The sequence below is a fragment of the Panicum virgatum genome, chromosome 9N, assembly GCF_016808335.1.
Source record: "Panicum virgatum strain AP13 chromosome 9N, P.virgatum_v5, whole genome shotgun sequence".
NCBI classification, from domain to species: domain Eukaryota; kingdom Viridiplantae; phylum Streptophyta; class Magnoliopsida; order Poales; family Poaceae; genus Panicum; species Panicum virgatum.
Window position 1 is genome coordinate 82,513,978 of NC_053153.1, and position 20,656 is coordinate 82,534,633.

The 20,656-nt window shown below is 46.1% G+C and overlaps 2 protein-coding genes across 5 annotated transcripts; one reads left to right on the forward strand and one right to left on the reverse strand.

The window, feature by feature from the left end:
- Positions 1 to 4,324: 4,324 nt before the first annotated feature.
- On the reverse strand, positions 4,325 to 6,269 carry LOC120693211. Of its 3 annotated transcripts, XM_039976630.1 has the most exons (3): positions 5,248 to 6,269; positions 4,936 to 5,155; positions 4,325 to 4,771 (listed from the first exon to the last, which is right to left on the reverse strand). In XM_039976630.1, exons 1-2 carry the CDS (start codon positions 5,910 to 5,912, stop codon positions 5,143 to 5,145), a joined length of 678 nt encoding a protein of 225 aa, XP_039832564.1. In that variant the 5' UTR covers positions 5,913 to 6,269; the 3' UTR covers positions 4,325 to 4,771; positions 4,936 to 5,142. The 3 variants fall into 3 exon arrangements, with proteins under 3 accessions (XP_039832564.1, XP_039832563.1, XP_039832562.1); XM_039976629.1 differs by having other exon boundaries at positions 4,900 to 6,269; XM_039976628.1 differs by having other exon boundaries at positions 4,352 to 4,771; positions 4,936 to 6,268.
- A 6,380-nt stretch (positions 6,270 to 12,649) lies between these two features.
- On the forward strand, positions 12,650 to 14,739 carry LOC120691786 (very-long-chain aldehyde decarbonylase GL1-10-like). 2 transcript variants are annotated; one of them, XM_039974980.1, is made up of 4 exons: positions 12,650 to 13,817; positions 13,948 to 13,980; positions 14,407 to 14,507; positions 14,542 to 14,709. In XM_039974980.1, exons 1-3 carry the CDS (start codon positions 13,014 to 13,016, stop codon positions 14,476 to 14,478), a joined length of 909 nt encoding a protein of 302 aa, XP_039830914.1. In that variant the 5' UTR covers positions 12,650 to 13,013; the 3' UTR covers positions 14,479 to 14,507; positions 14,542 to 14,709. The 2 variants fall into 2 exon arrangements, with proteins under 2 accessions (XP_039830914.1, XP_039830913.1); XM_039974979.1 differs by having other exon boundaries at positions 14,407 to 14,739.
- The last annotated feature ends 5,917 nt before the right edge of the window (positions 14,740 to 20,656 follow it).

Genomic DNA, 20,656 nt, shown 5'->3' on the forward strand with positions numbered 1-20,656 from the left:
GGGCGAGTTGCCCCCGAGTCGCCCTGAGAGGACGACGCGAGGGCCTCCGGTTCTTGGAATGCTATGATCCTTACACACGAAGAGTGCACTACGAGACGGTAATATCTTAACACTGTCTTGTACATCTAATTAACTTCGAATTCGTTATTTTAGGATCCTTGTTTTATGTATTTCTCTTACAAATGCAGGAAGACAGTGATGTTTTGAGGTCAAAGATTCTGCATTACTTAATGTTTCACAAGATCAATCAAGCAAAAAGGCCATTCCATGAACAAATTGAGCAGCTACGCATTGGTGCTGAAGATGTAGCACAGTAGATTTGAAGGCATGAAGCCTTGAACTTTTAAATTTATGCTCTTGTCTCGTGTCGTTGTGAACTGTCAATAATGTGTCGTGGTGTACTGGTGTGTAGTGTGCACTTGCATCTGAATGTTGCATTGCATTTGCGCAAGACTAAACAAAAGAACTGTTCAGTTATGCAATTCAAACATCGCTGGGCATGGACTTTAGATTTATCATTCTCCACGTTTACCCAAGGATAATTGTACCATTTATTCTTCTCCACGTTTTCTCTTTTATTTTATGCTTTTCCTTATCGCTTAGAATGGTAAATTGTAATGTATGAAAACTTAGTAACTCCATGCATGGAGGAAGAGGCAAATCCTACTGCTTGACTTTCCAATAACATTGCTAGTCTACATGATGAGTACAAAAAGATCAAATGGAGACTGAACGTAGAACATTACCTTGGATCTATATTTATCCTTCTCATAGTGCGTCCAAGGATAATTCTCAAGATTTATCCCCGTGGAACCTCGGATCTATATTTATCATTCTCATAGGGGGATCAAGGATAATTATATATACTTATCCTTCTCCTAGGGGGACCAACGATAATTCTGTGTATTTATCCTCGTGGAACCTCGGATCTATATTTATCCTTCTCATAGTGGGGCTAAGGATAATTCTTCAGATTTATCCTTGGGGGATTTATCCTTGTCGAACCTAGCATTGACATTTATCCTTCTCCGTTCAGGAAAGGATAATTTTGATATATTTATCCTTCTCCTAGGGGGCCAAGGATAATTCCCACCTATGAAATTGTGAGCAGAAAATGATATAGTTGCTTTTAGGAAAAAAAGAATTGGGATTTTTTCGCTCATGATCCTAATGCCGAACGCAGGATTTGATTAAAGTTTTGCCTTTGATTTTAAGCCTTCGTAGTGGACGGAGACGGTGCTCCATCCCTATCCCAAAGAAAAAGGTGCGCACACATCAACACACCAAAGAGATCCTCCAAGAGTGATCAGGGTTGGTCACTGTTCGTGAAGTGAAGCGTCTCGAGCGGAAAAACAGCCGCCGCACATAAGTCTCCCGCATTTCAAACGCATGAATTCTTTGTGTAGTGTTTGGTGCCCAAACCCCGAGCCTGGAATCTAGCGTGTCGGTGGCAAAGAAAAATAACAGATCAGAGTAGTTTTGTTACCTGAGATGCGTCCCACAATCGCACAGTTCTATCAGTTGAAACTGTAGCAAGCATGGGATTCATTCGGACGGAAGCTGATATCTGTGATGAAGCTAGAGTGTGCATCCCAACTGCGTTGCTCTAAATTGTTTGAGATTTCAAATGAAAACCTAGCGAGTTTCATAACAGAAGCATATAAGAATGGAAGAAATCGCTGTGTAATGCAACAGTGAATGCTAAATGCATCATCAGGTGATAACTGTTACTAACCTTGGGGATTAGAGAAGACAATCAGCCATTAGGGATGGAGAGTCTCTATATAGAAGCCACATGGGCCATATGGGCCTTTAGTGTATATGGGCTTTAACACCCCCCCTCAAACTCAAGGTGGGAATGGAGGATCTGAACAACTGAGTTTGATCAAGTGTAACCGATATTGCTCTCGAGCTTGTGATTTAGTAAAGAAATCTGCCAATTGCAGTTCGGAAGGCACATACTGAAGAGCAATTGTTTTCTGATGACAATGAGACCGAGTAAAGGAAGTATCAACACCGATATGCTTTGTAAGCTCATGTTTCACAGGATCATTGGCAATTTGTATAGCTCCAGTATTGTCACAAAGAAGAGGAGTGGGAGCATCACAAGAGATGCCAAAATCAGCCAACAACCACCGAAACCATACAATCCCAGAAGTAGTGGTGGCAAGTGCGCGAAGTTCAGCCTCTGTACTGGACCGAGAGACAGCTGCCTACTTCTTGGACTTCCATGTAAGAGGAGAAGAACCAAGAAATATGCAATAACCGGTTACAGAGCGACGATCGGAGGGATCACTTGCCCAAGTGGAATCCGAGTAAGCATGCAGCTCAAGCGGGCTATCACGAGCATAAAACAAGCATCGAGATGCAGTCCCCCGTAAATATCTGAGGACCCGAAGTAAATGACCAAAGTGAACTGAAGTAGGGGCACTCACAAATTGACTCAAAATATGAACTGCATGGGCAATATCAGGCCTCGTGACAGTGAGATAAACAAGACTCCTCACAATGTGTCGGTAGCGAGAGGGATCCTCAAGGGGTGTACCATCAGTAGGTCATAACTGTAAATGGAGATCCATAGGTGTAGCAGCTGTTCGAGTATCAGTAATACCAGAACGAGCAATAAGATGATGGATATACTTGGACTGTGAAATGGAATATCCTTGAGCGGAATTTTGAACTTCAATTCCCAAGAAATAACTCAGAGGACTCAAATCAGACATTTGGAATTGCTCACCAAGGTGTTTCTTCACAAAAGAAATGTGCTCATCATCATCTCCCATTATCAGCATATCATCCACATAGAGAAAAAGCAAAGTGCGTCCACGTGGAGAAATATGAATAAACAAGGCAGGGTCATGTTCACTAGATGAAAAACCAGCAGCATGTATCACTGAAACAAAACGTTCAAACCACGCTCGAGGAGCCTGTTTGAGACCATATAAAGCGCGACGAAGACGACAAACATGCCCGGGAGGAGTATCAACACCTGGTGGGGGCTGCATATAGACCTCTTCATGCAAATCATCATTAAGAAAAGCATTCTTGACATCCATTTGGGAGATAGTCCAAGAACGAGTAGCAACAACAGCAATCATAGTACGAACTATAGTCATGTGAGCAACAGGAGCAAAAGTCTCATCATAATCTTGGCCCTGAGTCTGCTGAAAACCTCTAGCAACAAGACGAGCTTTATACCTTGCAATAGATCCATCTGATTTGGTCTTAACTTTAAAAACCCATTTGCAGGTAATGGGTACTGCATGTGATGGTAAGGGAACAATATCCCAAGTACCTGTACGATCAAAGGCAGCAAGCTCCTCAGCCATAGAAAGTTGCCATTCAGGAATACCAGAGGCTTCGTGATAGTTGGAAGGTTCATTTATGACAGCAGCAGCACGCGAAAAACCCAACTTATCAGGAGGCTCAATAGTACTTCGATCCCGAAAATTATAGCGTGGACCAACCTGCGACTCATCAGATATAGCATGAGACTCATCAATATTATTAGGATCAGTAATAACAGGAGCAGCAGGACTGGCCAACGGTAAGGCTGAGCTGGGAGGAATATCTATGGGGTGTTGAGGACGACGAGTGTAGACACGAGTGATGGGTGGTTTGGAAGGAGCTGGAGCTGGAGCTGGAGGCATGATGGGAATGATCGGAGTAGGTGGTGACGGCGGGGAGACATCATCACTAGATGAGAAAGGAGGAAGATCAAGAAAGGATGGGGACTCTGTGGGAGATGAAGAAGGCTGAGTATAAGGGTTGTAAAAGAAATGACGGTTCTCAACAAAAGTCACATCACGAGAGATACGCATGCGACGGATCATAGCAGTGGTAACCTTTATGCTCAGGACTATACCCCAGAAAAAACACACTCAACCGACTGAGCTGTCAACTTAGTTCGCTCACGAGGTGCAAGCAAAACATAGCATGTACAGCCAAAAACCCGAAGATGATCATAACGAGGAGGAGTGCCAAAGAGAACTTCACCTGGGCACTTGTTAGACAGTTTGGAAGAGGGTTGTCGGTTAATAAGGTAGACAGCTGTGGATACGGCCTCGCCCCAAAAATGAGAGGGAACAAAAGAAGAAATGAGGAGTGTCCGAGCCGTCTCTACAAGGTGGCGGTGCTTTCGCTCTGCAACACCATTCTGAGCATGAGCGCCAGAGCAGGAAAGCTGAGGAAGAGTGCCCTCAGAAGTCAAAATCTGGCAAAATTTATGAGACAAGTACTCACTCCCGGAGTCAGAGCGAAAAACTCTAATAGCAGTAGAAAATTGGGTGTGTATCATGCGAATAAAAGATTGGTAAATGTCATATAGCTCAGAACGGTGTTTCATAAAATATATCCAAGTATAACGAGAATGATCATCAATAAAAATGACATAATATTTATGACCCCCCTTTGTAGCAAAGGGAGCAGGACCCCATACATCTGAGTGAACAAGATCAAAAGGTCTAGCTGAATGAGAAATACTAGAAGGATATGGAAGCTGTATTTGCTTTCCAAGCTTGCAACCTTTACAATGAAAGTTAGACTCGACAGATGTATGACCTAGGCAACCTATTTTTATTAGGGTAGACAATCTAGACCCACACAAATGACCAAGACGATGATGCCACTGGGCGAAGGAGGCGGAGGTCGAAGCAGCAATAGAAGCAACAGAAGCAGCGGAAGAAGGAAGATGCAAGGTGTCCAGAATGTTGAGGCTTGGAGCACTTCTACGGCGATGGCCAGTCCCAATCACACTCCCGCTCCGATGATCCTGAATAAAACAAGATGAGTCATCAAAACCAACAAAACAATTTCCATCGGTAATTTGGCCAACTGAAAGAAGGTTCATAGATAACTGAGGTACGAAGGAGACATCAGGTACTGAAAAAGAAGAATTACAGAGTGAACCCTGATGAGTAATAGGACAAGATGTACCATCAGCTGTCTGAACAGAAGTGCCATCAATGACTGGTGTGGAGGAGGCCAACGGAGACTTATCCGAAGTGACATGAAATGAAGCCCCTGAATCAAGCACCCATGACGAGGATGGTGCAATGGGCCGGTGAAGCAGCAGCCACAGAAACGGATCCCTTAGAACTGGGACCAGTACCAGAACCACGTGCGGCACGACGAGCACGATACTCAGCCAACTTCTCTGGATGCTTGGAAAAGCAATTATCTGAGATATGAGTAAACTTGCCACAATGCTTAAAAGGGTCTGACGATGTAGCTTTTGGTGCACTGAACCTGTGAGAGGCAGCCAACACACTGTGAGGATGAGACACTGATGAAGAAGACAAGGATCGAAGACGTGTCTCCTCTGCAAGCAACTCAGATAATGCCTTTGCCATGGTGAGATCAGAGGCACTGTGAAGAAACCGGGTACGAAGGGAATCAAATTCATCTCTGACTCCCATGACAAATCTGTATGTGAGAAACCTCTCAATAAAAGAAAGTGCAGAACAGCCATCATCAGCAGTACACTGAGGCACCATGGAGAGCAAAGAAGCCATCAAACGATCATAAGAATTATAGTAATCTTCAATAGACATGTCTTTCTGTTCAATAACATGTATTTGCTGCATAAGAGTGTGTTGGAGAGCACCACTTTCCTGAACAAAGCGTGTCTCCAAAAATTTCCACATAGGCTTGGCTTGCATGAACTTGCGAAGGCTCATAATCAGAGAAGGCTTCACACTGTTCACCATGGCAGCCATCACTTTACCATCATTAACTGTCCATTGGTGGACTGCATCTTCATTGCTCTTATCAGATTTCAGTGCAGGTGGATCATCAGTCAAGTGAAAATGAAGACCATAACTGCGTAGAGCAGTCTCAACTGAAAAAGCCCACTCTGGATAATTCTGACCATCTAGAGTAATATTGATAACAATGGCATTGATCTGAGACATGACTGAACAACAACACTTGAATGAAGGAAACTGTTACCACAAGAATCGTGACGGAGAATCAGCAACAGGCAGCAGAACTGAGAACCAACACGCAGCAGAACTGAGAACCAACAGCCGAGCAGAACTGCAGCAGTACAGAGGCTCGGCAGGACTTCCTGTGACGACGGACGGTGGAGGCCGCGACGGGCGGCAAGGTAGGCCGCGACGGGCGGCGAGGTAGGGCGCGACGAGCGCCGGAGGAGGCCGCGACTGGCGGCGAGGAAGGGCGCGACGGAAGACGGGCGCTGGAGGCCGCGACGAGCGGCGGGTCACGGCCGCGCCGCAACGGGCGGCAGAACAGGGCCGCGCGGCGACAGGCGGCGAGGTAGAGCCGCGCCGTGACGGGCGGCGGAGCAGAGTCACGCCGCGACGGCCGGCGGCGACAATGGATGGAGGCGGCCGCTCCTCTCTGGGAGCCTTGACGCGCGGCAAAAACAGAGGAGGCGACGTGTGCGATGGGAAACAGGGGAGGCGACGGACGGCGGAAGGGTGGGAGAAAAAAAATGGATCGGGATTGGATTAGATTAGTCTAACCCTAACCCTAATCCTTGCTCTGATTCCATGTTACTAACCTTGGGGATTAGAGAAGACAATCAGCCATTAGGGATGGAGAGTCCCTATATAGAAGCCACATGGGCCATATGGTCCTTTAGTGTATATGGGCTTTAACAATAACATGACAGATTCCCATAGAATACATAATCAGTACTCGTTAATAACTGTGCTATACTAGATGCCCTGGGCATATTTTGCAAGCTCAAAACTTTTGGAGCATTTTATAAACAATGAATTTCTCGTCATTTTCATTAATTCATAATCTCAGTAAGCTGCAACCAATATTGGATTATTGAATGCGTCAGACATCAAAATCCATCTAATATCTCAGACTGGATTTGCAAGCTTAGTACTAAACAATCATGGGCATATTTACCATTAAACAAATATTCTGGGATTAGTAAAGAAACATGACCTACCAACCATGAAGTATTCGCTACTCTAAAGTTTTGCAATTTACAATGACTGAAGTTACACGGTTACCTTGTTTTCGTCTACAGCACTAGCCACCAATGCACCATCTGAGGAAAAATCACAGCAAAAAATCTTTTTGCTACTGGCTTGCAGACTTAAAACGTCCTCGATGATGATTCCTGGATGTGTACCTAGTACTTCACATCATTATATTTATCGGATATACAGCAGCGATTGTAATGTTCTTCAATTATTTCTTTATAAAAAATACTAAATATTTCAATAATTCTTTAAATGTGGAAAAAATACCTATTGTTTTCTTTATAGCAGCATCTCCTGATAAATCAAGCATGTCATCCGCATTGTCCCATCCTAGCAAAAAAGTTTTAGGATCAGAACACTATGTACAGAATAAAACGCTTGGTTGACAAATACGAATGTTTACTGGAGCAATGTTTGATGGACAAAAACTTAGGCATGTGTCATGTGGGGCCGCGTGTACCAGCGACGTGGCCACACGAGGGGCGCCAACGAGGCTGCCGCGGCCTCAACAGAAGGCGCGGATGACCAGCAGCAATCAGCGCTATCTAGTGGCTAAGCTAGAAATTAGGAGTGAGTTTAGGGATTGATTTCCTCATGATAGCTGGCCTAGGCCTATTTAAGTGGAGGTACTGGAAATAATTTGGGTTAAGCAAGATCAATCTATTCCGAAAACCCTCCTTCTCTACTCTTAATGTCACCACCTTCAACATTAGGCCCCTAGAGAAGAACCCAGGTGCCATTACCGGCCAGGCTACGAGCTATGTAGCCGAGGCCCTGCTGTCTTGGGCACTGACGCCCTTGACAGGCATGACAGAAATTCTGTCCAGTGTCTGCGTGGTGTTAGTTTTACTTCACAAAAATATACTAACAATAAATTCATGAAATGCATACTAAAGAAGCTAAAGAAAACAGTGTAATATAAAAGGCAATGTTCATAGGCACTTACAGGTGTCTGTTGATACAGTTGCTGTATATGCCTGGGGGCAGTCCTGTCAAATGGACTGGTGTAAGAAATAACCCCTGTATCTAGGGGTGGTAATGGGCTATGGCCCTAATGCTCCCTTCACAATTCTATTTGGCCCTTCATTTTTTAGCTCAAAATTGAATAAGATTATGGCGCTATCTTTTTAGGGTCCGACCCTTAGATTATCTAGGCAAAATATTAATGCCCTTTTACCACCCCTAGCTGTATCTGATTGAAAAATAGATGTAAATATAGATGCATTTGATTAAGGAAATTTAGTAGAACTAAAGGCTAGACAGGTGAGTTTGGTAGGTCCATCCTGTCAACACCAGGGAGTTGGTGGAACTGTTGAGAATGTGTCTGAGCTGAATCAGCAAAACTATCATGGCACATTGTATGGTTGAATGCGGCATCATTTAACCTATCTGAATTGGCAAAAGTAGCAGCTCTTTGCAGCATAAGCTCCTCTTCTAAACTGAAGTGGTTGCCCACCTCCAATGTTTTTTTTGCTCTGGTGCATGCCCCTGGCTCAACTTAGTTAAACGTAGTAGAATACAGCAACATATTTTTAAAGAACACAATCCTATTTGATACTCTCTCACGAATTAGACAATGGATGGTGCTAATTACTTACTTCTGGGCATGCCAGACCACCTGGGCTTGAAATAAAGCTTGGCCAAAATATAGACCACCAATCAGAGAGGAATCCTCCAGGAGCTAAATTTCTGACATAAATCAACAAAATATAATCCCAATGTGAGATACCTTAGTACCCAACTTGAGGATAAATAATGGACAAATTCATTTCAGTTAAATAAGTGGGCAAAATAAGTCGGTGAAACCGGTCTGACCGGTCGAACCTGAGCCAACCGTTTTTAAGGTCCCCACTTCATTTAAACCACTCTCTCTCTCTCACCGACTCCTTTCCTCCCCACCGTGTTGAGCCCGAGCTGGAGCTCTCTCCCTCTCCTTTCCTCACCCAAACCCTAGAATCCCCAAACCCACCCTTTCCATTTAATTCCAAGGTCAAGGAAGGGTCAAACCGGCGTGGGGAGTCATCTTCTCCGCGATCCCCTCCCTGGGAAGCTTGTGATGGTCGATCTCTAGTTCTAGGTGGTTTCAGGTGATTCCCTCTGGTTAGAAACGTCCAAAGGTATCCCTGAGTTAGTTCCTAGAAGGGTCTTAGGATTGGTGGCCGGATTTCACCACGACAAGGGTCTTAGGTTCTGGTCTAGTCAGGACCGGTCTGACCGGTCGAATGGACCGGTCTGACCGGTGTCACGGTAGGGTGAGTAGGACCGGTCTGACCGGTCGGGTGGACCGGTATAGCAGGGCTGAGAAGGGTTCGATTAGGGTTAGTTGATGCAAAAAGTTAGAATTCTATTTGGCTATGGGTTACTTGTAATTTTTATAAAATCATGCATGTATTCTCATGTCATACACATATGCATACGTGTAGCAGCCGCAGCGGAGGAGGTCGTATACGAGATGGTTGCGGAGCCGCAGGGGCAAGCCCCGCAGGAGGAGGTTCGTGGGGAGTCGGCCCAAGGCCCAACTCACCCCAGTGTTGAGCCGCAGACACAAGGCAAGCCCCGGTGCACATTCTTTTATTTCAAATTATGACACCTATATTATATTTCTATTACTTGTGCATTAGGTTTAGAATTTGTTTGGAACCCTAGTTGCATTATCCCTAGGTTTCCTTGAGTTATACTAGAATATAGAAGACGATAGAAATGCTATGCTTAATAGAACTCGGTATAGGTGGAGTGATTTCGGGTCACTCGTGAGATATAGGGCATTTAGTTAATTTAAATTTATGGAATGTTGAATTAGGTAAGAAAGGAACGGAAGTTGGAGACCGGGCGGGGAGAGGTTAGCCCCGCCTGTGTCGGTTAAGGACCGTTCGTTGTCTGGCCCTGTGATCGAGTTTGAATTGTACTAACCGCATGCCGGGAGTAGGAGGTAGTCGAAAGCGGTAAGCCTAGTACTGCCTCGCCTCGAAAGTACAGAACTGCATCACCACCCCGTAGGGCGAGTCGAGTAGTCGCGGAGAAACAAGATGCATATGTTTACTTTTGGTGGTCTCACGTTGAGCTCGGCTGACTATATGAAGGTGGGGTGGTTCTGTAGTTCGAGGCGGGGATGGGAAGGGTTGGTGCGTGGGGTCCGACGGGGTTTTTGCGTGCCGTGTTGGTTAGGTCTACCTTACAAGGTTAAATCGGATCGATTCGCCGTCAGTCACTCTCGGATATGAGCACCTTGATCTCAGCACCGCATCATAGTAATGTCTTATGGAACTTATGTGATGAGCGGGAATGACTACCCTGAATTACTCATCCATGTCTGTTATGATTTCTTAGCAGGTGCAAATACTAGTTGAGAATGACAGTATATAGAATTGGGAGCTAAAAGTGGAAAAATAAGGACTCATTTTAGAAGCTTTTTATGCAAAATAACCACCAGCCAGAAAGCCTTGCATGTCTAGATATGTTGGCTAAGTTATACCCACTGGTCGGGTAAGGCTTGCTGAGTATTAGTATACTCAGGGTTTGTTGCCAACATTTTTATTACAGGACACCCGGACGTCGACTTCTGCCCCTGTTGTGTCAAGTTCATCCGCCGGGATGCAGAGGGGTGGTAGGTCGAGGAGCGGGACCCATAGGTTAGGGCGCTGTCGAGCTGTACACTTGTGGGCTGAGTGTGCAGCCTTTCTGTTTTGCGTAGACCGGTCTGACCGGTCCGTGGGACCGGTCAGACCGGTGGAGTCGGCAGCATGGAGCCGACCGGTTCGACCGGTTGGATGAACCAATCCGACCGGTCGCGGAGGGTCAGATCTGATGTCAGCTAGCATAGTTGTAGGATCTTTTCTATTCGAACTTCAGTCATATCTATTGTAAAGCTTTGTAAATCATTTGTAAATCTACTTGAACTCGGTTTGTAAAATCTATTGTATCGTGTTTCGTTCGCCCTTGTATTTTTAAGTAATCGTGTCGTGCTTGTACCATCTGCGTCCATCATCGCGTGGGACTACCGGTGTTGTTTCGATCAGGCCGTGGGTTGAGAAAGAATCGCCAAATTAAGCCGTTAAGCTAATGCACCCGATGTGTTCAAATGACGGCTATTATGCTTAATTAGAGTTTTAATTTGGCGGTTCCGTCACAGTGTGCTCGGTCGGTTCCTCCCTCCGTAGCGGCCGGTGCGTCCCATCCTCCTCTCGCCTCCCACTCCACGTCCTCCTCTGCTTCCCTAGTTGAAGTTCCTCGTCCTCCTCTTCGTCGTCCCCGTGGGCGGTGAGGTCCTGGCGGCGGCGGCTTGGGAGGGATGTTCGGGGATGGTTGGGGTCGTGCGCCACGTCGGGAGGCAGCGCACAACTAACTCGCCAAATTTGGTAGACCCCAAGCCATCCGGGGAGATAGCAGAAGCTTTGCCCTTCCCGGGTGCAGGTGCCCATCGGCTATTTCGGCAATGAAGGATAGGTAGCGGAAGTACCCGATGCGGATAGCTTTACGAGAGGCTCAGTAGCACCTGAAGTCCTGGGTCCACTTTATGTAGAAGTGAATATTCAACGATATTGTATTTTCAGTGATATGCGATGTTTTCATTGACAGTGAAGCGTCTGTGGTGACTTCGTCAATCTCGAGAATTTCCCGATTCAGTTTTTGAAGATGCTCGTAAGAGTAGAATTTGCGTACATGTGTTCATACTGTATGAGTGAGTATGTGTGTATTGTAATTGTCCGAGTTGTACTATGTAATCTCATAAAATAAAAATAATGGCCGTGTTTGGTTAAATTCCATGGAATACTGTAGCACCTTTGACCACTAATTTAGAGTATCAAATGAAGCCTAATTACAAAACCACCTCCACAACCCCCCGTGTAAATCGCGAGACGAATCTAATGAGGCATTTGATCGCGCGATTAGAGGTTGGTGACTGTAGCATCACTGTAGCAAATTATTAATTAATTACCGTCATTAGATTCATCGCGAAAAGTTACACTCGTCCTTGAAAAAATTTTGTAAATAGACTTCATTTAGTACTCGTTCCTGAAAAGATTTTGCTAATAGACTTCATTTAGTACTCTATGCATACCAGATTTTTTTTCTCAAAAAACATGACGAAAAATTTTATACCGTAACCGAACACGGCCAATGATGACCTCTCGAAAAAGAACGAAAGCAACATGATAGTGACAGTGACAGGGACATGGACATTGACAGAGCAAGCAAGGCCAACCAGCAACAACCACGGTTGTCTAGTCTAGCTAGTTACTACTCCCAATGCATGCAAACACAACCAACAACAACTTGTATTCTGCAGCTACTCCATACAGCAATATAATTAAATACTGCGCACGCCAACCACGAGCCTGCACATAATTAAACACACCGCAGCCATGCTTATTCAACGCCTTGTATGCATGAAGTACTAAATGAAGTTTATTTGCAAAACCTTTTCACAGATGGACATAACTTTTCGCGACGAATCTAATGATCCTAATTAATCCACAATTAGCTATAGTAGAGCTACAGTAAACATCGTCTAATCGTGCGGTCAAAGGCCTTATTAGATTCGTCTCATGAAGTAGCACAGGACTGTGGAGTTGGTTTTGTAAATTACCTTGATTTAATACACCTAATTAATGGTCAAAGTGAGCTACAGTAGTTGTGCTACTAGTACTACTTACAAACCAAACACGGCCCAAGTCAGAGATCACAAACATCGTCGTCCGCTGCTTGGGATGGATCTACGAACTGCAGGTGAGGTGAGTGTGCGTACAGTGCAGGCGTCTATATATAGACATCTGGGTCTGTTTTGTTCTTGAAAAAAAAATACTTAGGGCGGGCGGCCGGGGCCACAAGTCAGAGAGCAAGCGGTCTGCTATAAACAAGAGTCGAGCATGCAATGCAACGAGCAGCTAGCGAGCGCTATTGCTATACCCGGCGGCCGGCCGGATGAGCGGCTGAGGCGCTGAGCAAGAGCTACCACTGCGCCGACAGAACACATACACCCTCGGCTAGCTCCTGGACATTTATTTAATTAATTCGCCGCGCGCCGGCCGGAGATAGCAGAGGCACACATAGATGATCCCGTACGCGACGGCGGCGGAGGCGGAGGCGGCGCTGGGGCGCGCCATGACTTGGGCGGAGGCGGCGTGGTTCCGGTACTCGGCGGCGACGCCCGACTACTTCCTCTACTGCCACAACGTGGTGATCCTGCTGGTGGTGTACACGCTGGCGCCGCTCCCCCTGGCGCTGCTGGAGCTCCGGGCGCCGCCCAAGCTCACCTCGCCGTACAAGGTGCAGCCCCGGGTGCGGCTCACGGCGGCCGAGTTCCTCCGCTGCTACAAGGACACGGCGCGCATGCTGCTCCTCACCGTCGGCGCGCTCCAGCTCGTCTCCTACCCAGCCGTCAGGATGGTTGGCATCCGGACGGGCCTTCCTCTGCCGTCGGTGGGGGAGGCGGCGGCGCAGCTGCTGGTCTACTTCCTGGTGGAGGACTACCTGGGGTACTGGCTGCACCGGCTGCTGCACTCGGCGTGGGGCTACGACAAGATCCACCGCGTCCACCACGAGTACGCCGCGCCCATCGGCTACGCGGCGCCGTACGCGCACTGGGCGGAGGTGCTCATCCTCGGCGTGCCGGCCTTCGCAGGCCCGGCCATGGTGCCCTGCCACATGACCACCTTCTGGCTCTGGTTCGTCCTCCGCCACGTCGAGGCCGTCGACACGCACAGCGGCTTCACCTTCCCCTTCAGCCCGACCAAGTTGATCCCCTTTTACGGCGGCGCAGAGTACCACGACTACCATCACTACGTGGGGAGGCAGAGCCAGAGCAACTTCGCCTCCGTTTTCACCTTCTGTGACTACATCTACGGCACGGACAAAGTACATACATACTTTAATTTCTTTCGTTCTATCTAGCTAGCTTAGTAGTCCAATATTATTAATTCCTCAACAAATCCCTATCGAAGTTCATTCTTAATAATTTACCACTGTATATATTTATTCATTTCAGGGTTACAGATACCATAAGCAGAGCTTAGCCAAGGTACGTATATATGTATGCAATTTCATTGCATTTCCAACAATTATCAGCAAAGTACCGTAGTAATTATCAGCTAAGTTGTGGAGTATATATATCATCAGTAGTTGACATATAGCTAGCTAGCACATAGAGACCGGAGATGGCTAGCTAGCACATAGAGACCGGAGATGGAGTGTGATGAATTAATAAGCCAGATTTGTTTGGCTGGCTATGGCTGGTAGTTGATGCTGATTTATTATAAGAGAAAAATATTACTGGCTGGTGGCTGATGCTGATTTGGTGTGAGAGAAAAACACTGCCGACTGGCTGGCTAACAAGCCAGCTGAACACAACGACCTCTCTTTTTCTATATATATATATCATCGATGATCGTGTCACTTATTATATTCTTACTGCGGTTATATATTTTTATTTCTTTTTTCCCATCAGATGAAGGACATGGAGATACACAATGATGAGAATGGACGGCTTGATGCATTCAACGGCTGGAAGCAAGATTGATTAGATGGCAACTTAATTCACTGCCAAGTTATATTAGCAGTACTACTGTAGGCAGCAGCGCGCTATTAGCTAGCGCCCATCACGGACCACGTGGACGTCGTATGTATGTCCAGATCCGATCGATCCATAAATCATCAGATGTAGCATAATAACTTAATTTCCCATATATAAATAATAATCTTCTGATCGAGAAGATGTATGTCAGTGGCTCAGTGCCATGTATGTGATATATATGCTATATACATACATATATATGCTATATACACACATACATGCATCCAAGCAACTCAACTAGCAACAATACATGTGATGAAATTGCAAGAAACCAATGTCCTATTTGGTCCAAGTGCTAATAGGTGAAAGTGCTATATTCTAGCACTAACTCCTCCAAACGGGAGTTCTAATGGGGTGGGCTAAACTCAAACGGGAGTTCTAATGGGGTGGGCTAAACTCAACCAACCGACCAAGACTTACATACTTTAGCATGTGTATGTGCTCATATATACTAAAATTTGTGCCCAAATACACACACACACACTAAAATTTAGCGCTCAACTTTAGCTTCTCCAAATAGAATCTAAACATCTTTTTAAGGCTCGGACACCGTTAATTAGTTGGAGCGGCCTTTGAGAGGAGGAGGGTGTGGTCATTTTGAGAGTCCCTTTCATCTGATCGGGAAATGCCTATCATAGAGCTAGCAAGGTAGAGCTAAGCTTGCAGCTGGGAACCATACATGCATCATCGTCAGGACCACGCACCCTACTACTGATTGCACCGCCCAAGCTACCTCGATCGATCGCGCGCAGTTCGTCGTGTTGCCGCAGAGTTTTGGTCCAGGGCAGGCCCAGCTTGCTCTGCTAGGAGGAGCATGCATTCAGGACAATTCTTGCTATAGATCTTGGGCCCCCACCGTATTTAAGTTCCTGAGGTAGCTAGCTACCTCTCCCACACCACCAATAGAAAAGCCGATGAGTCGCACGTGCAGCGCGTGGGTGACAGGGAACTTTCGCGTACACTGATAGGATGACGTAAGCAGATCTATGACTACTTCATTTCATCGAGGAAGAAGAAAGGGTAATTTTGCTCTAGGACACTTTACAATGTTGATTTTTACTACAGAACACTACTCAATTTTGTCTTTGCTGCTAGACACTCTTCGAATATGTATATTTGCTACAAGACATCTTAAGTAATATAATAATAATTTTCTGGTTGAGAGGATAGAGAAAACAAGTAATATGACCAAAATACCCCCACAATGCTAGCTTGCTAACAAGCATTGTTCGGAGGCAATAAACAGACATAAACAAACATGTTGAACAGGCCAATATCCATACATAGTGGCAGCAGTGATAAGGTCAAGAAACGTCCCAAAATATTCTAGCACACCACTGCTATCTGGATTTTTTGCGATCATACAATAGAAATATGATGGAAACGCATTTTTTTTTCTGACGCCAAGCAATTAGGAGGGGAATCACTGCACAAAACCGTATTTGTTGTAAAACCTTTTGAAGCCAGTCAACCACATCTATCGTTTAAGAGCGAGCGCACCGTGTTACCTAGCTTCTCGTTCCTATGCTATCGAACATTTGCGCAGTGGCGCCGCACACAACACATGCACACCACCTCCGGACCAACACGATCCGTGGCACGGCCGCGCCGGCCGCCGGCGTAGCTTTGCCGGGCGGACGCTGGGAGCAAAGAGGACGCCACGCGCTTTACCCAGCGGCCGCGCTCGCCCGGTCGCCCCGCAGCTACAGCTGCGTCCCACCGGGCACCACGGACGTGACGCTGAAATTGCAGTCGCCCGTGACTTCCACCCACTCATGCTCGCGCGCGGCCCCACCCATTCACGCCCGCGCCCCTCCCTTTTCTTTTCTCTTTTCTTCACTCTCCCTCTGGATCTGACGCGATCTGTGGGACAGGAGCTTCGCCTCCCCACAACCAAGGCGAGCGGCGCGATGGCGGGGACCGCGAGCGGCAACGGCGGGCACCGCGAGCGGCGACGGCGGAGCGGACGGAGGGGAACGGCGCGGCGGCGGGCTCCGCGAGCAGCGGCGGTGGAGCGGATGGAGGGGAGCGGCGCGGCGGCGGCGGAGCGGATGGAGGGGAGCACCGCGGCGGCGGGCACCTCCGCCTCTCTCCGACGGCCCCAGATCTGCGGCGGCAGCGGCTCGCGGCCCCCGGCACTGGGGCCGCAGCGGGGAGGCGGTGCGGCGAGCTGCCGTGCCCAGGCAAATTTTTTTTGCAAAAAATTTTTCACAATTTTTTTTGGATTCCTTTGATTTTCGGATGAATATTTTTTAATGATGCAAAAAAAAATCTTGAAAATTTTCTGCTCTCTAATTTTTTTTCTTGAAAATTTTTTCTGCTCTCTATTTTACTTGAAATGTTTTTTTGGTCTCCAAAATTTTTCTTGTATTTTTTAATTAGAAAACGACAAAAAAAATTCTATAAATGGAAAAGAACCAACGGTCGGAATATCGACTGTAGGGAAGGGGTCCCTACGGTTGACCGTAAATTAGCGTGGCCCCACCACGGATGGGTATTTGCCACTCACCTGCAGGGGCCAATCGCCGGCGACTTGTGCAGGGGCCGGTCACCAGGCGAGTGTAGGGACCAGTCGGGGGCGACTTCTGCAGCGGCCGGTCGAAGGTGTCGGCTTCTGTAGGAGGAGGCCGGCGGTATGCTGGCGGCGGTGGCCGGGGGTCGGCCCCTGGTTCGATCTGCGGGCGGCGGGATGGGCGGGGTGGGGGGAGGGGGTTTTGGATGCTGGATTGAACAGGTTAGTGTTAGAAGTCAGGGTTAATTTAGTCATTTTAAAACTTTTCTCCCTCCTTTTTTTTAAAATGACTATTATATTATCTAAAATGTCTTCTAGCAAATATACATACCTAAAGGGTGTCTAGCAACAAAGATAAAAATGAGTAGTAGGGGTGGGCAGAATACCCGAAACCCGAAATCCGAACCCGGAAAACCCGAGGCCTAACCCAAAAAACCGGAGCCCGAAAAATCCGAACACTAATTCGGGTTCTAACCCACGGTACTCGAAATTATTACGGATAATTCGGGTATTTGGCCACGGTACCCGAACTACCCGAAAAACAACCCAGCCCAAATATATTTTACAACCCAGCCCACCAAACCCTTACCTCTAACCCTGCCAGCAGCCCAGCCCAGCCCACCCCCTACACCACGCAAGGACGCACCCCGCACCCCCTGCCCTGCCTACCAGCCCCCACCCAACCCACGAAAGGCCACAGCCCCCTGCCCCCGCCCCCAGCCGCGCCATGTCCAGCACTAACGCGCCGCCACCCGCCGCCCGCCGCCCGCCGCCCAGCGCCACCATCCGCCGCCCGCCGCCGTGAGCCCACCGACCGCCGTCGTGCCCCTAGTCCTTGCGAGGAAATCGCTCACCGCTCCCATCTACACCTCCACCCCTCCCCTCGCTGTGGCCCGTGGAGCTCGACGCCGGCGACACCCTCTACGGGTTCCTCTCCAAGCACCCCGCCATCCTCCCATGCCTCGCCTTCGTCTCGGCTCTCGCGCCGCCTCACCCCGCAGTCCATCGCCGACGTCTTCCTCTGCGTGTTCGTGCCTCCGCATCTTCCTCTTCTCCGCAATTCGGGTTAGTCGGGTAAACCCGAACCCGAAATGTCGGGTACCCGAATTTTCGGGTTTCAATTATTTCCAGCGAATTTCGGGTTGCAATTTTCAGAACCCGAAATTTTGACAGCCCGAAAAACCCGACCTGAAATTTTTGGGTAACCCGAACGCCCAGGCCTAATGAGTAGTGTCCTGCAACAAAAATCAATATTGTAGAGTGTCCAGGAGCAAAATTACCCAAGAAGAAACTTGCTGCTTCTAATAGCATCTTCAAGAGACTCTCTAAAACATACACACTCGCAAACTATAGAAAAGAATTGGTAAAATTTGGATCCAACGGAGCCTCCATCACTCTCTCTATTTGGCCTCGCTCGGTATCCTTGCATCATTGCCGATCTCGCTCTATTCAGTTAGTTGTGGCTAATAGCTGGTGCTATTTGTTGTAAGGAAAAAGTACTTCTGACTGGCTACTGGCTGATGACTGATGTTGGCCCTATTTGGATACTCTAACTAAGTTAGAAGTTAGAGTTAGTATCTAACTCATTACTAATTATAAACTAACTTTAACCAAAGAGATGTTTGGATGGAAAAGTTAGATGGACAATAAAACATTTTTCCAATCATTTAGAAGGGGATAGGGAGGGAAGGTGAGGCCCATTTCAATCTAACCCCAATAAGCATCTTTGGAGGGATAGTTTTTTTTTGTGGTGGGTTAGATGATAACTCTTCTGTTTGGATACTTTGGGGTTAGATGAGTCCTAAAAAATTAAATCTAACTCTAATTCTTGTATCCAAACAGAACCATTAATTTAATAAATAAGTAAAATACTACTGATTAGTTGGCCGACAAACGCAAAATGAATAATGTCTCCCTCCTCGTCCGCTGGAAGCGCCCTTCCGTCGGAACAGGCAGGAATCGCCGGCATCAATGACAGTTGAGGCTCGGTGCTCGGAGTCTAAAATATTACTATTCTGCAGCAGGGCAGTGAGGTAGCGGGGCAGATCTCAAAGAGTTGGAGAAAGGTAGCTGTGATTATGGAATGGACCCCACATCATTTTGAGCACCACCGTACCGTTTATCTCACGCTGTAGCAAAATACTCCCTCCTTCAATATTTATAAGGCGTATATATATATCAAAATTTAAATATTTCTATTTTTGACTAATAATTTGACTATTAATTTTTTATTTTTTTCTATAATGTAAATTTTATATGGTTGGATTTGTAATCAAATATATTTTATCATAATTATAAATTTATAACTATAAATAATATAATATATGAGAAGTGAATGATCAAAATGTTATTTAAAAGATCGTACTATATTCTAGTATGTCTTGTAAAATGTGAAAGAATGGAGTAAGAGTTGAAGCATCTCTTGCCTCGATTACACTGCGGCTTAGCTGCATAGTCCAGACCAAGTTGGCCGCGTGGCCTGACCTGATGCCTCGATCAATGTTGCAAATAGCCCATTATATCAATGTTGCAAGTAGTCCGATACAGCTTTCTAGAGATGCGCGCCTCAACGATATTGCAAACACTACCGTTAATTACACTAACTCCGCTATAGCTTCAAATAGCACCACTAAATTTAATAGCGTAGCGCTGCTAACTCCACCACTATAGATTGTAAATCATATATGTACATGTAACTTATAAACTATAAATTATAACTTATGACTTATCTCGTAATGTTTTTCGGCACTCAGACATGCACATGTACTTATGAAATGTATATTGAAATTTATGATATTACTAACTAACAGTTGAATCTAAGTTTTATGATTTTTTGCATATCATTAAAGACCATAGCTGCTGCTATGCTATAGCAACACTATAGCTTTTATAGTTTTTTGTTGCTGCAAAATCTATGGACTGGTGTTCCAAATTTAATTAATAATTAATAGAGAACCTATCGACTGGTGTTTTAAATAGTTTCATAAAATGATATCGGCACGTAGTCCGATACGCCACATATGACGGCTGGAATTAAAAGCAAACTCAATCGAAAAGAAACGCATCTAACTTGTTAAACTTAATTTACCATCACCATTAGGCAGATCGGACCTAACCGAGATACCGCTAATAGCCAGGGTAATAAATTAATAAAACTTCTCAATTAATCTCATTATAAAAGAGTTTATTCTTAATTTGTAACTGTGATCGATGGAGGCAACCGATTAACAACTCGAGCAATAACAGATCGAATCGAACCAATGAGCAGCTTAATCGTGCCACTCAAAGATCGGACCTTATCGAGACAGTCTGAGATGACAAGACTAAACCAATTGAATCAGCTGATAAGATTCATTATGACATGATACAAAATTTGGTTATGAATTACAAAAACGAGGATAGATAAACCTATCGGCTTTCAAGATTCTGCAAAAAAAAAAAGATAAGAGCCTATAGATTTCTGATCATCATTGGATATATAAATTGTGATATCTAACAAAAACCCATAAAAGATTGGACATAACCGAAACCGTCTTATGAGCAAACTGGAAGTCGGACCTAACCGATGTAGCCCTGTTTACCGAAGGATACACCGAGTTCTACTCAACTCCT